General features: G+C 39.0%; 1 protein-coding gene across 2 annotated transcripts; it reads left to right on the top strand.

Moving 5' to 3' along the window:
- Window position 1: 1 nt before the first annotated feature.
- slc31a2 (solute carrier family 31 member 2) lies at window positions 2–12,785 on the top strand. 2 transcript variants are annotated; one of them, XM_085463217.1, is made up of 5 exons: window positions 2–392; window positions 532–3,806; window positions 8,906–8,972; window positions 10,983–11,208; window positions 11,528–12,785. In XM_085463217.1, the coding sequence occupies exons 2-5, from the start codon at window positions 3,801–3,803 to the stop codon at window positions 11,691–11,693; spliced, it is 465 nt and encodes a 154-aa protein (XP_085319343.1). In that variant the 5' UTR covers window positions 2–392; window positions 532–3,800; the 3' UTR covers window positions 11,694–12,785. The 2 variants fall into 2 exon arrangements, with proteins under 2 accessions (XP_085319343.1, XP_085319342.1); XM_085463216.1 differs by having other exon boundaries at window positions 2–3,806.
- The last annotated feature ends 273 nt before the right edge of the window (window positions 12,786–13,058 follow it).

The following is a 13,058-nucleotide window of genomic DNA, read 5'->3' as shown; positions in this document are numbered from 1 at the left end:
TATTTGTTTTGTGTCACCAGGTCATGATGTGGCTATTCCTTATCTTTCAGGCTGTTATGGGCTGTGGTTTGCACTGTTGGCAGTAATTCCGATGCGTTCTCGATGGGTTTTGGCTGCCCTTCTTCACAGATTCTGTTCATAACTTTTATTAATTTATAAATCCATCCAAGTGGTGGAGGGTTTCTTGTTTGGTGACCTCAGGATCACCTCTCTGCTGTTGGTAGATGATGTGTCTTGAGGCAGTGAGGCACTTTGCAGGACTGAGGGCATGGTTCTCAGCCGGAAAAGGGTGGAGTGTGCACTCTGGGTCAGGGACAGGTGTAAGTGTCCCGGGTCTTGAACCGACAAGTGAGGGAATAGAGGAGCGGGGGATTGACAGAGGGATGGGTGTGGTACGGGCCGTACCAGTATGCTTTGAAGAAGAGAGATCTGAGCATAAAAGTTAAGCTGTCGATTTACCAGTTAATCTATATTCTCACCCTTGCCTGTGGTCATGAGCTGTGGGTAGTAAGCCAAAGAATGAGATAACAGATATTTGAAAGGTGTCTGCGCTCTCCCATAGCAGTAGGATGTGGAGCTCACATCACAAAGAGCCAGTTGAGGTAGTTCTGGAATTTTTTATTTTATTTTATTTTTTTACACAATGTCCTACTGGGAAGAGGCCCCCATGGCGAACCTGAACACGCTGGGGAGATTACATTGCTCAGCTGGTTGGAAATGCAATGAAGAACCCAATGAGAGGCTGGGTGCCTCTGGGTAGACCTCTGCCTCTGTAACCTGAACCCAGATAAGCGGCAGAAAATGGATGGATGGATATTTTCCTTCTTTCATGTTTTTTTTTCTTCTTCTTTTTGTGTGTGTGTCTTTTAGCTCCAAAGGTGTCGTGCCATTCAGTTCCATTAAATCCAAGAGTAAGCAGACGGCTGCAGAGCTGATATGTCGGAAACTGGGAATCTCACACCGAATCAATAGTGATGGATAAACAGCACTACAGACCAGAGGAAAATTAAATACAAATTAGATTTTAAGAGGAAAAGGCCTTTTAATCAAAAACGCTTCCACAAAGCAGTGCAGTCAAACTTTGTTATTATTTATTATATTTTTTATTTCATTACGTCTCCCTTTCATTGGCTCCTTAAGATATTTTTCTTGCCGTACCACTTTTGTATTCAGAGGAAGTTTGTCTCGTGAGCCTCATTTTCCCTGTAGCTGGTTATGAGGTCTGCAGTACCGAAAGCCGTACTCTGCCCCCTTGTGGGTGATACCGGTACAGGCTTTATCTCTTTTGAGCCTGCTCTTAAAACTGGAGACTAAAACGACCATCCATGTTAACTGACCCACCTAACTTAGTCCTTGTTTCTGTGATTCACCAGCTGAAGTCCGCTCTAGAAATGTATTTCTTTCCTTTCTGTTGAGCAGAACTTATAAACGGAGGTTGAAGATGCATGTGGTTTGCATCAGGATGATTTATGTTATTTTTCCCCTTTGTTGCCTTAAATTTCTTCTGGTGATTTGAGTGTGTCAGTCAGTGCAGATGTTAACACATCTGGGCATCTCAGCACTTCATTTAGTGTGTGTGTGTGTGTGTGTGTGTGTGTGTGTGTGTGTGTGTGTGTGTGTGTGTGTGTGTGTGTGAGAGAGAGAGAAAAATGCAGTTTAACTTCAATCAAACTTGAGTTCAAGCCAATTTCTGATCGAACATCTGTAAAAGTGGAGATATTTTCCTTTTTTGTGGGGTTTAACTATTGTATTTTGTATTGATTTTATGTTGTTGTACCATAATATGATCTTAGCATTGCACAAATGTCTGCTATTTTCTGTTGTATGTATAGATATTTGTTCACCAAACCTTTTGTTTTGCACGTATAAAAACTCTTTTCTCATTTTATTCATAACAGCAAAATAGACTTCAGTGCTACAGTTCCACGTAGTTGCATACATTTGTCATGTTTTGTCATATATTGATGACAAAAAATTTAATCCACATCCTCCAGGCATAGTAATGCCTAATGTCCCTGAAAATCTGAAGCACAACATCTGCACTGAATGTTTGTGTGACTCTTCGTGTGTTTTCGTCTTATCTTGCCACTCCGCTTCAAATCACAGCATGAGTTTCTGATAACAGAAATCTTGTGGCTCTGCATTATTGTGAAAGCATGCCTTAAACAATCTGGATACCCATCAACATTTACATGAGCCTGCGGTGGACTACCTTCTTCTTCTCTATGAGGACATCAGGACATGCTCCTCCTGCTTTGTGTCTGGCGGGACTGTGCAAAGTGCACTTGATGTACACAGATGTAGCTTTCAAAAACAGTAAGACACTGGACTTTGTAGACCTGCTGAACTTTGTTTTAAACTCTTTGTTTTAGGAGAAAAAAACTTGAGCAATTCCTTTTCTGAAGCCATTTCATGCTGCCTTTACCAGCCTTCATTCTGTTCAAATCCTCTTCACCAAAAGGTACTATAGCTTTATGAAACCCCTCGTTATGTTATCTTTTCATCCCTCCCCCCTCCCCTCATATATTGATGAGTGGTGTCCAGTTTTGTATTTTTCTACTATATGAGCTGTTTACAGGTGCAGTGTGGATATAGTTGCACCTCAACCATTACATGTACAGTTTCAGCTTACAGTGCAGAATCAAAGCTGTACTGCATAGAACGACAAAGTAAGGGGGTAAGGGGAAGCAAGGCACTACATCCACCCACATTTCTGTGAAAAAACAAAGTTTTCTGCTGTATAAAAAATAGACTGTTTACTATTACACCTGAACATTTTGCCAGACTTAATGTTATGGAAGGGGTTTCAAAACATAAGGTGTGGGGCCAGAAACGGCCAGCAAAGACTGCAATCTGGTCAACTGAATAATTTTGAAAAATGTGAACAAGGGCATAAATATCTCCATTTTAATAGTGTTTTCACATGATTTAACAGCTTTGGCTACTAATAAAGACCTCCCCTACTGCCATCCATACTAAAGTAAATAAATAATAGATAAACATTGAAATGACAGAAACGTCCACCACAGGTGGTCCCTGCAAGAGACAACTGTTCCAGACAAACATGTATACATCAACAGTACGGGGTCATGCTGAGGAAAAGAACTGCAGATGTGATGCACTCTCTTGGTGGATTCTAGAGGAAGGCTATGACGGGTGCCAAGAGAGGAAGTGTGGGACTGCATGAGGAAGTCAGGAATGGTAGAGAAGTGTATGAGAGTGATGGTCTAGAGCAGGGGTGGGCAACTACAGGCCTCGAGTGCCGATGTTCTGCAGGTTTTAGATGTGTCCTCGTGTGAGCTGCTTCCGTCTGTCACATGACCACAGCGTTCTACAGTCATTGGTTCTGCATAATACATATTCATTAAACGCTTTAAAAGCTTCGATTTCTGCTCAGTTAGCGGTCTTATTTCACTCGTTTTTAAACTCAAATATTTGGGGGTTGTAGCCGCCCTCTTTAATCTGAAGGGTAACGGTTGTTTATCCGGGACTCTCTATTTCGGCTGCGCAGTCGCACTCAGGATGTTTGCCTTCGCCCTACATGTTGAAAAACTACATTAACCGTCAACCGTGGTTTGTTAGGCGAAGTCACGTGGTACCACAGGCTACATACATAGCGTCTTTGGGCTGAGTAGGTGGGACACTGGCTGTTTCTGTTGAGGCATATTTGAGAAATGCACGCCGATGATGTGGAAATGGCTCGTGCTTGAATGTCCGGACCGAGACTCATCTGTGATGGAAGCTGCGCTCAATAACCGCTGAAAGTGTGGTGTCAACGTTAGCGCAGCAAGCTCGTCAGGATGCGAGTGAGTTCTCTTTGTGTGTGTTTGTTTTGTCACTCAGCGGTCTAGCATACGCCATATGTGCTACTTTAATAAGCTGTTTTGCATTTGAGACGTTTCTTTGCTGGTTAATGTGTGGCACTGACTCAGTGTGAGGAAAACACGTCATGCACACTTCAGGGAACCCAGGGAGTCGGTGTAAGCAGTACTTACTGGTTTCTGACACACTGCATCTAATAAAGCCATTAAAAAAATATGAAATAATCTGCTGTGAAACTACTACTACAAACTACTACCGTCTGACCTGGCGTAAGTCTGGGAGATAACTCATCTTTTAAAAACTAAGATGTGTTAACTTTACTTTGAATCATGTTTATAGTTAAGCTAATGAGAAGGGACGCTTACTGAGACCCCTTTTTTAAAAGTCTACTACAAAAACACTAAAACAACAGCGTCAGTGTTATGTAACCATATGATTAACTTTATACCTTGCTGTCAGTGTCATCCAAAGCTGGACATTATGTCACCTGTGCTGTTTTCTTTTTAAAGTGTCGATTTCTGAGAATAAATAAATTCGGGTCAGATCAGTTTAGGTATGCAAGTTGCAGATGTGAATTCATATGTAGGTGCTGCTGCTTTATGCACTTGGAATTTAAAATAAGCTCAATCATTGCTTTAGGGTCTTTAGTGCATTTATGCCAATAAAACCCGAGTGACTTTTGTTAACTATAGGTCCACTAAAACGAGTAGTATTATTGCAGTTGTGATATTTTTACCCTAAATAACCTTTAAATGAAAGTTATCGGTTAAACCTAAATAGTGAAAGCACATTTTGAGACTCGGAAATTGTTCTGTATTCGTGTAAAAGTGCAGAATACAGTCATTTTGAGTGCTTGTAGTAGCAGCACTAATTACACCATTTTCAGTCCCAACTGTCACCTTGAAAACAAACACCTGGTTTTTCCAAAGTGTATTTGAAAGATAAGCTCACAGTGCTTTCCGAGTCTAGCCCCCAGTTGGATTGTTGACTCAAGCTGTCTGTATTTGATTTTTCCCCTCGTTCTTTCATTGTGTCAAATACTTCGACTTTTTTTTATCACCTCTGCTGTCCTGTGCCATTTTAAATGGAAACTTTGGCCACCATGTATCCGTTTCACATTAAAAGAAGTTATAAAGACGTAAATTTAATGTTTCTCACTGTGCAGCAAAGCCAGCTCTTTCTAGCTCTTCTTTTTTTGCCTTTAAAATAATAACTACATTTATCACAAATTGGATGCTGCTTTTGTAGGCTAGTTCATTATTTAAACGGAGTACAGTTCACTCAGTACCATAATTACTAAGATTTGAGCTTAAGGTGAGCTCACTAAAAAGATGACAAGGAGAGCAGTCGGGTAGCTGATCAGACCAGTTTTAAACAAACCACGTGTGGTTAGGGCTTCAGAATGAAGGTGAATTCTGAAGTTAAAACCCAAACTAAATAATTTTGAGTTATTATTCATGTACAGATGGCTTCATAGTTCAGTTTTGGCTCTGATTATACACTGTTTCTCTGTGGAACTGCGTTTTACCTCCAAAAATCCTTAATTTGATAAAACATAAAGGAAGGAAAACTTGGATAGGAAGTTAAGTGGTGCTTGGGTTAGCTTGAACCTTGTGGGTGTTTGAGACCTTTCGGTGTGGAGTGAGGTTACTTCAGTTCAGTAGGGTATTTGACAGCCTGACTAGGGTGTCAGTGATGGATGGGTGTAACTCTGCTGGTTCTAGTTGTTGTGATAGACCACTACCATGTTGAGTAAAATGTTTTGTAGATTAAGAGCCAATATAGGATTATCCTTTGACTGCTTTACTTGGTTTTCTCCTTTTTTTTTTTTTTTTCGCCTGTCCCATTTGGTTCTTTAGCCATCAGAATTGTTGTCTGAAGACCAACAAGGATACCCAATGGATTTACTTTGCCAAATGGATCATCGTGGCATTGCCGTATTGGTCCATTTGGTCGATCTTTGTTTTTATTATTTATTATATTTTATTTTCAGATGTTACAGACGGGACAGACATGAGTGAGAGATAGGAAAGGGAGAAAGAAAGAGGAAGGAAAGGAAAAACAGAAGGGGAGAGGGACAGTGAGAAAGGGGGGGAGAAAAAAAATAAAAATCTCCTGGATCACCTGTTGAGAGAAGAATAGAAAACAAGCAAAAAAAGACAAAAAAACCCCAAAACAAAGCAACATACTAAACACAACACCATCGCATTAATCTAGCTAAGTGTAAACAGCAGTAAATACTAAATATTCAATGTTGTTGTGCAGCACGCAGGACAGATGTGCTTCGAAGTAGCAGCCAAGAAAGGTGTAATTTGGGTCTACGAGCAGTGAACACCCGTGTGCATACCTGTGTGGATCAGCACGCTTGTATTCCAAAGGTTTCTCCATGTAACGATCTGCTAGGGAGTGTGGGGGGGCCACAGCCCCGTCCTCCAGGGTGTGAAGCAGGTATGGAGGAGATCAAAACTCCAGACATCCAGAGGCCCCCAGAACACAAGAGACCATGGAAGACCAACAGAGGGGCAGCCGCGCCACTGTTCCAGTAAGAGCTGAGGAGAGTCCCAGATGAGGGCTCACTCAGCAGCCGCGGAGCAGAAGCCAGGGGGAGTTGCAGTGACGCGCCCGTGAGCTCCGCCGGCCGCCAGCTGTGCCTGAGTGACCGAGCCCCAGGCCGAGAGGCCTTTACTTGGTTTTCTATAGCACAGTAGTTGTAAGAAGAGTCAACTTGGTTCTTTTCTTAGGCCTCCATTGTACCTGTCACATTAGTCACTTAATCGAGAGGTGAACGACCGGCACCAGAGGATATGACATGACTTTTGTCGAATGGAACAGTAAGCATAATGGCCCCATTACATGATGTGATTGCCCAAATATCTGACCTCCAGGATGCCTGCCGTGCTTTGTCTTTTTTTTTTTTTTTTTTTTTTTTTTTTTGCGAATGTCACAACTAGACAGGAATGTACATGATGGAATTAATTAGGGTTCATCATCTAGTCAGTCTTAGTTATACATTGCCACTTCACAACAAGGGTCATCTCAAAGAGCTTTTATTTTAACGACAATTTTTGTGAGCTGGAACCCTGATGAGCAAGCGCTTGGGGATGGTGGGGAGGACAAGCCTCCTTTGTAACAAGAAGGGACCATCAGCAGAACAAGGCTCAAGGAGGGGAAACCATTATTGCCACCAGGAAAGAGAAGAGGAAAAAGTAGAAAATAAAATCCTTCCCTCTATGCTTTGTCTTGTACTTCATATTGTGCTTTCTCCCTTGTTAGGGCCATATTCTAACAAGGGGTCATCACATTCGTCCACCAAGTTGTTTCGGGAAGAACTTTGAGGATGTTTGATTATCAGCACTGCACTTCTGAACTTGGTCATCTGGCCTGACTGTATAGTTGAAATTTTAGAAGTCCAGGAAATAAGGAGGATTAAGGCATCGATTGTTTTTACGTCACAGCCAGTGGCCACAATACCAAACAAAACAACTCTGGTTACTGTTGGACAGATGGACCTTTGTTCTTAAGCTTATTGATTTGGCCTCCGGATAAAGCAGATAATCCTTTGCTCCGACAGTCTTTTGTACTGCATTGTCTTTGCTGGGACGAGTTCCAAGATAACCAGACTCATCTGCATAGTTAACTGTCCCCATTTACTTTACATATCAGAAATTGCATCATCACACATGGCTTTAGGCTTAAATGCGCGGTTTTCTGTTGGGCATCAGTTTTCTATTACAGTTGGTTATACTTTACGCAAGATCACCAGCAAAGTCTAAAACTGGGAAAACTGGCTCCAGTGGATGGCTCAGATCGGTTCTTGTTTTCCACCTTTTAGTGAACCTTTCAGGTAGTTTCCCATTGACAATGGTGCCGCTTTCGTAATGACATTGTGAAGTGTTTATGGTCCCACATTGGTATCTGTTTGTGTAGGTCTTCGAATATGCAGAGGATATGAAAATGTACTTGTGTGCAGTCCTCCAAAAAGCTGTATGTGGGTTGATTGTTCATTGGTTAGCTTAGGCAGAAAAGGGAGACTGTTCACAAAGAAAGAAGGCACAAATAATAACTGCAGTAGACTTTTTTCTTTTAAAAATGCTTTAAACAATCAGTGACACACAACTACAATATGTAGATGACAAACTACAAAGCTTTGTGTAATTCTACATGCAACTAATGTACAGCTATGCTGTGCACTTCAGTGTGACCATATTTAGAAAGGCTTTCGTGGTCTTCCCCTCAATAGTTGAAGGCTTTCCTAAAGTTGAGTGAGGTACTCCATTCAGTGCTTTGCTTGATAATCTAAATTCATAAAAACATTTATGAGGAAGATGAAGCAATAAGAGGGAGAGAGGCAGAAAGAGAGAGATATGGAGTCACGGAGAAAGAAGCCAAACGGTGGTTTGGGGGCATGAGGGGCCGAAGCTGCTCCCAGATTTTTTTTTTTTTTTTTTTTTTTTTTTTTTTTTTTTTTTTTTGAGAGAAATATCGTATGTCTTAACAGTTTGTCATTGGAGGATTTCAGAGTGCCCTGAGATAAAGTGGTAGACAATGATCCAAGACCATCTAAGGCGAGAATTTTTAGGTCAGTGTGTATGACACTGGAAGCCAGTGTAGCTCTGTTAAATTTGGAACTTTATCATTTCCAGACTTTATAACTAGCAGATCTCAGCTAGGCTGATGCCTAACTGAGATCTGCTAGTTTGCAGCTGGTGAGAGGCAGTTATGCCAAGACAGGTGGTGAATTATCAGGGATAGAGCTGTGCTGCTGAGCAAGTAAGAGCCACAGACCGTGCATTCCTCTGTCAGCCCATATCCACAGCAGCAAGGCTGAACAAAGTGTGCCTTTGTGGGGCAGTATGTCCTCTAATTGTCAGACAAAATCATGTGTGTGTGTATATACAGCATATTTGTGCAAAGTAGTATAAATTAAATTCTTTGTTTTTCACTCTGTAATCAGAAATATTTTGAGTACTATTGTACGGACTGTTCTTGGAACATTGGACACCACTGCATTCAGTATAAATGTTGGCCCTAAACTCCACTTTACCAGTGAACAACTCCTAATACCCTTCTCATTTTTCTTTAGATGACTTTTGGGGTTTCGAGCAGTGTGACGCTGCTGTTTGACTTCTGGGATGTGCACAGCCCTGCAGGTAAGCTGCAGAGTATTAAAGTCTTGCGAAAAAGCCTTAGAATCAGTTCATCTGGATTTAAAAATTGTGTGGTGCAATTCAAATACTTATTTCTGATGACGGTGGAGTGTTTCTGTAATATTGCTGACATTACTATACAAACTTGATCTACCATGTTCATGAACTGAAGCTTGAATAAACCTGTTCAAACTTGTTTTTAACAGGTTGATAAAATTTGCTTCAGATTTATCTTTTTTTTTTGTCAAGTGTTTCTTTTTTTTTTTTTTTTTAAACTTGTCGCAGGAACCAAAAATGTATTAATTGAAGTTAGTTTTTAAACAGCTTTGAAAGACTGTGCACCAACCCCTTTCTACATTTGTCCAAATATGCCAGCCTTGAAGTGGATCTGGATTAGATTTAATTACATTAAGGAGATGTTTAAGGGGTTATAATTAGTTGTTAAAGTGAAAAAAAAAATTTTAATACTAAAATATTACGGTTGTAGAGGAGTTGCCAGAACAGATACCCCTCATGTATCCCAGGGGAAGCAGGGAAAATGTTCTCAAGCTATATGTAGAGAAAATGTATTGTTTTCTCAATGCTTCCAGTCCTCTGTATTTTTCATGAACCTGCTTTTGGCTGGAGCTTCGCATTAAGTGAACAGATGTTGGTGTCAATCTAGTCTAAATCTGAAAGTAGCAAAAATAATGATGTATTATTCAAAGGAACCTATTGAATAATAGGTTCCAATATGTGAGTATTAATAACATGAAATCTAAACTTAGAAAAGTAACTTGTGGAGTTCCGCAAAGATCTGTTTTGGGACCTAAGTTATTTTTACTTGATATAAATGATATTTGTACAGCCAGTGATACTTTAAAATATGTGGCGTTTGCTGTTGATTCAAACTTATTTTGCTCTGGAAAGGACATAAAGAAATTACTGAAAACAGTGGAAACAGAACTCATGAAGTTAAATAGATGGTTTGTATTTAATAAACTATCATTGAATGAAAGTAAAACAAGATTTATGTTATTTGGAGGTAGTAAAAGTAATATTAAAGTAAAACTGACTTTAAATAATGTTGAAATTGAAAGAGTATATGAGACAAAATTTTTAGGAGTAATTATTGATGATAAACTTTGTTGGAAGCCCCACATAGAACATGTGAAACGGAAATTATCCAAATCTGTTTCTATTCTTTATAAAACAAGAGATTTTTTTTGAATAAGAACTGCGTTTATGTATTGTATACTTCCCTTTGTTTGCCTTATATGATCTATTGTGCAGAAATTTGGGGGAACACATACAAAACATATTTGGATTCAATTTTTAAATTGCAAAAAAGAGCTATTAGAATAATAAAGTTGGATATAGGGAGTCCACCAACCAGTGTTTTGTAGGATCATCTATGTTAAAATTCATTCTAAAACTTTAGAAATGATATATCGAGTGATGAAAAATGTTCTAATTTGTGTTTTAAGTATGTTTCAACTAAGAGATGGAAAATATGATTTGAGGGGGTCTTATAAGTTTGGTTCTCACTTTAGGTATTTCAATGTTAAGTATAGATGTGTGTCGGTTTTGGCAGTGAAATTATGGAATGGACTTAATGATGAACTGAAGATGTGTTTTTCTTTGTCATTTTTCAGGAAGAATTTAAAAATTTGTATCATTCAAGGTTACGGAAATTTGGTTTGATGAATAACTTCGTGTTGATTTAATTTCTTGATTTATCATTGATTTCTTTTCAAACTGTTATATAACTTATTTATCAATGCTATTTATTTTCTTGGTTAAGGATTTGATTATTCCTATGGGGTAAAGGACAGGATAATTATAAGCCACAAGCCTTCAGCCTATTCCATTGTCGGTTACTGTAGGATTGAGTACTTTTATGTAAAATGATATTCTGTGTTGTTGTTGTTGACCGAAATAAATTTCACTTCATCATCATCATCATATTGCATAAACGTACTTTTTAATAGTGACTTTTTTGTGAGTTAACATTTTGTATTTTTGTACCTACAGGGATGGTGGTGTCAGTGCTGGTGGTCTTGCTTCTGACTGTCTTTTACGAGGTGCTTAAAGTGTGGAGATTGTGGCTGGGGAATCCCTCCAAGCTGACCCAGCCTCAGTCTCCATACGACGCCCCATCTTCCCACTGCGACAGCATCTCTGTCCTGGACAGCAGCCCCTCTGAATCCTCACTGACCCCTATAGCATCAGTCGTTACACCTCAAAGTACCAGGAACAGGTAAGCAAGTCATTTCTAGTAACTTTTTTTTTTTATCATGGATCGTACTGTGAAATGCAAATCACTGAATAAAATGCAGAAATGCATCTATTTGAACTGTATGGTTGTGGCATGGTGGTAACCTCCATAGCATGGTGACACCCTTTTTTTGTTGGTGTATCCTAGATTACAACTATTATTATCTTTTGGGCGGTATTAAACAAAAGTGTGTGGCAAACTGAGACCATCACATATTGGCAGACTGAATGTCGAGACCTGAACGATGTATTTGACTTATTAGTTTATTTGTAAATAACCCTCTCCCTCTTCTTTTCATCAGCTGGTTGTTGCACATCATACAGACGGTCCTCCACATGCTGCAGGTGTCTCTGGCCTACATGCTGATGCTGTGCGTCATGTCCTATAACACCTGGATATTCCTCGGGGTCATCACGGGGTCGGTCCTCGGTTATTTTATCTCATTTCCTCTCTTAGGTCGGATGTGATGGCACAGACATTTTAATAGTGAAATAAAGAAAAGTTTACTTTTTACTATCCGAGGATCTCGAAGGATGGAAAAATTGGTGGAGAATGAGCCACATGACACTAAACTTTGCCTAAACCTCATCTGGATATAGAAACTGAAAATCATTTTAAGCTTCCAGAAAACAGAAAATGCTACATTTTAACATTTTTCCCTAATTAACAAATAGATCATTTCTGTTAAAGGTACATAATGTTAAGAAAACACTCAGTTTTTCAGTCCTAGTATTAGTTCTGCTTCACTTTTAAGTCAGCAGACTGTGTGAGTAATACCTGTGGAAAAATGATTTTTTTTTTTTTTTTTTTTTTTTTTTTTTTTTTTTTTTTTTTTTTAAATCTCCAGGAAAAGTAGGAGTGTTGTTCAATTCTGCTTTTTTAATTATTATTATTTTTTAAATTATCTTGAAAATCTAAACAATTGAAAGAAAGAAAGAAAGAAGAAGAAATGCACTGGAATCACCCACAGAATGATAACACAAAACCCAGAGATGGGAAGTCTGCACAGATTGTGGTGTGTTAGGAAGCTATGTTGTTGTTGTTGTTGTTTTGTTTAGGGTTGGGTTTTTTCTTTTCTCTTTTTTTCCATTTGCTGCCAAATGATTCAAGATGGAACTTGATATTTGATTGTCAAGTGTTTTGGACTAAAATCTTAAAGCTGACTTTCAGCTAAGTCAGACATTTACAGTCACGGGTCATGAGACAGAATTGCATTGCGCTGGAGTCCGTATGAGGAACTGATACATGTGATTCTCGCTTGTAAAACCTTGTGAAAGGTCATCTTGGTTTGTTGTTATTATTCATGGTCATGTGGTTCTGTAGCAATTGTTTAACCACAATCAGAAAAGCAAAGTGCCTTGAAGCTGACAGTTGAGACGTTTCAGAAGTTCCTATCTTTGGTAATATTTTCTTTTAACTGATTAAAAAAATCACTGACACTAAAGGCTTATACAGATTTGTTCAACTGCTTTATTTACTGTTGCATATCAATAAGATTTTTTCTGGTGATGGCTTCTTTTTTTGTCTTTGAAAAAAAGAATAAAGAGATAAAGAATGAAGCCGATAAAGTGTTTTGCTTTGTTTGTTTTTTTATTCATCCATTTCGATACATATTTTAAGTAAACGTAAGTACAACAAACAGGAAAAAAACTGTTTACACCTGAATGTTATAATCCACACAGGTTTTATAATAAATAAAAACAAGGTAGCCCTCCATTGGAAATAATGAATCTGGGTCCTGACTAGATAAAATGGTTACATTAATATTAAATTAACTGCTCAGGATTTAATGGAAAAATACGACTTGGTCAGTGTCTCACACACAGAAAAGG

The sequence above is a fragment of the Copadichromis virginalis genome, linkage group LG7 (assembly GCF_057382275.1).
Source record: "Copadichromis virginalis isolate Kocher_CV1m ecotype Utaka linkage group LG7, C_Virginalis_male_GT1.1, whole genome shotgun sequence".
Taxonomy (NCBI): Eukaryota; Metazoa; Chordata; class Actinopteri; order Cichliformes; family Cichlidae; genus Copadichromis; species Copadichromis virginalis.
The sequence above is the reverse complement of the archived record's forward strand: the minus strand, read 5'-3'. Positions and strand labels throughout refer to the sequence as shown.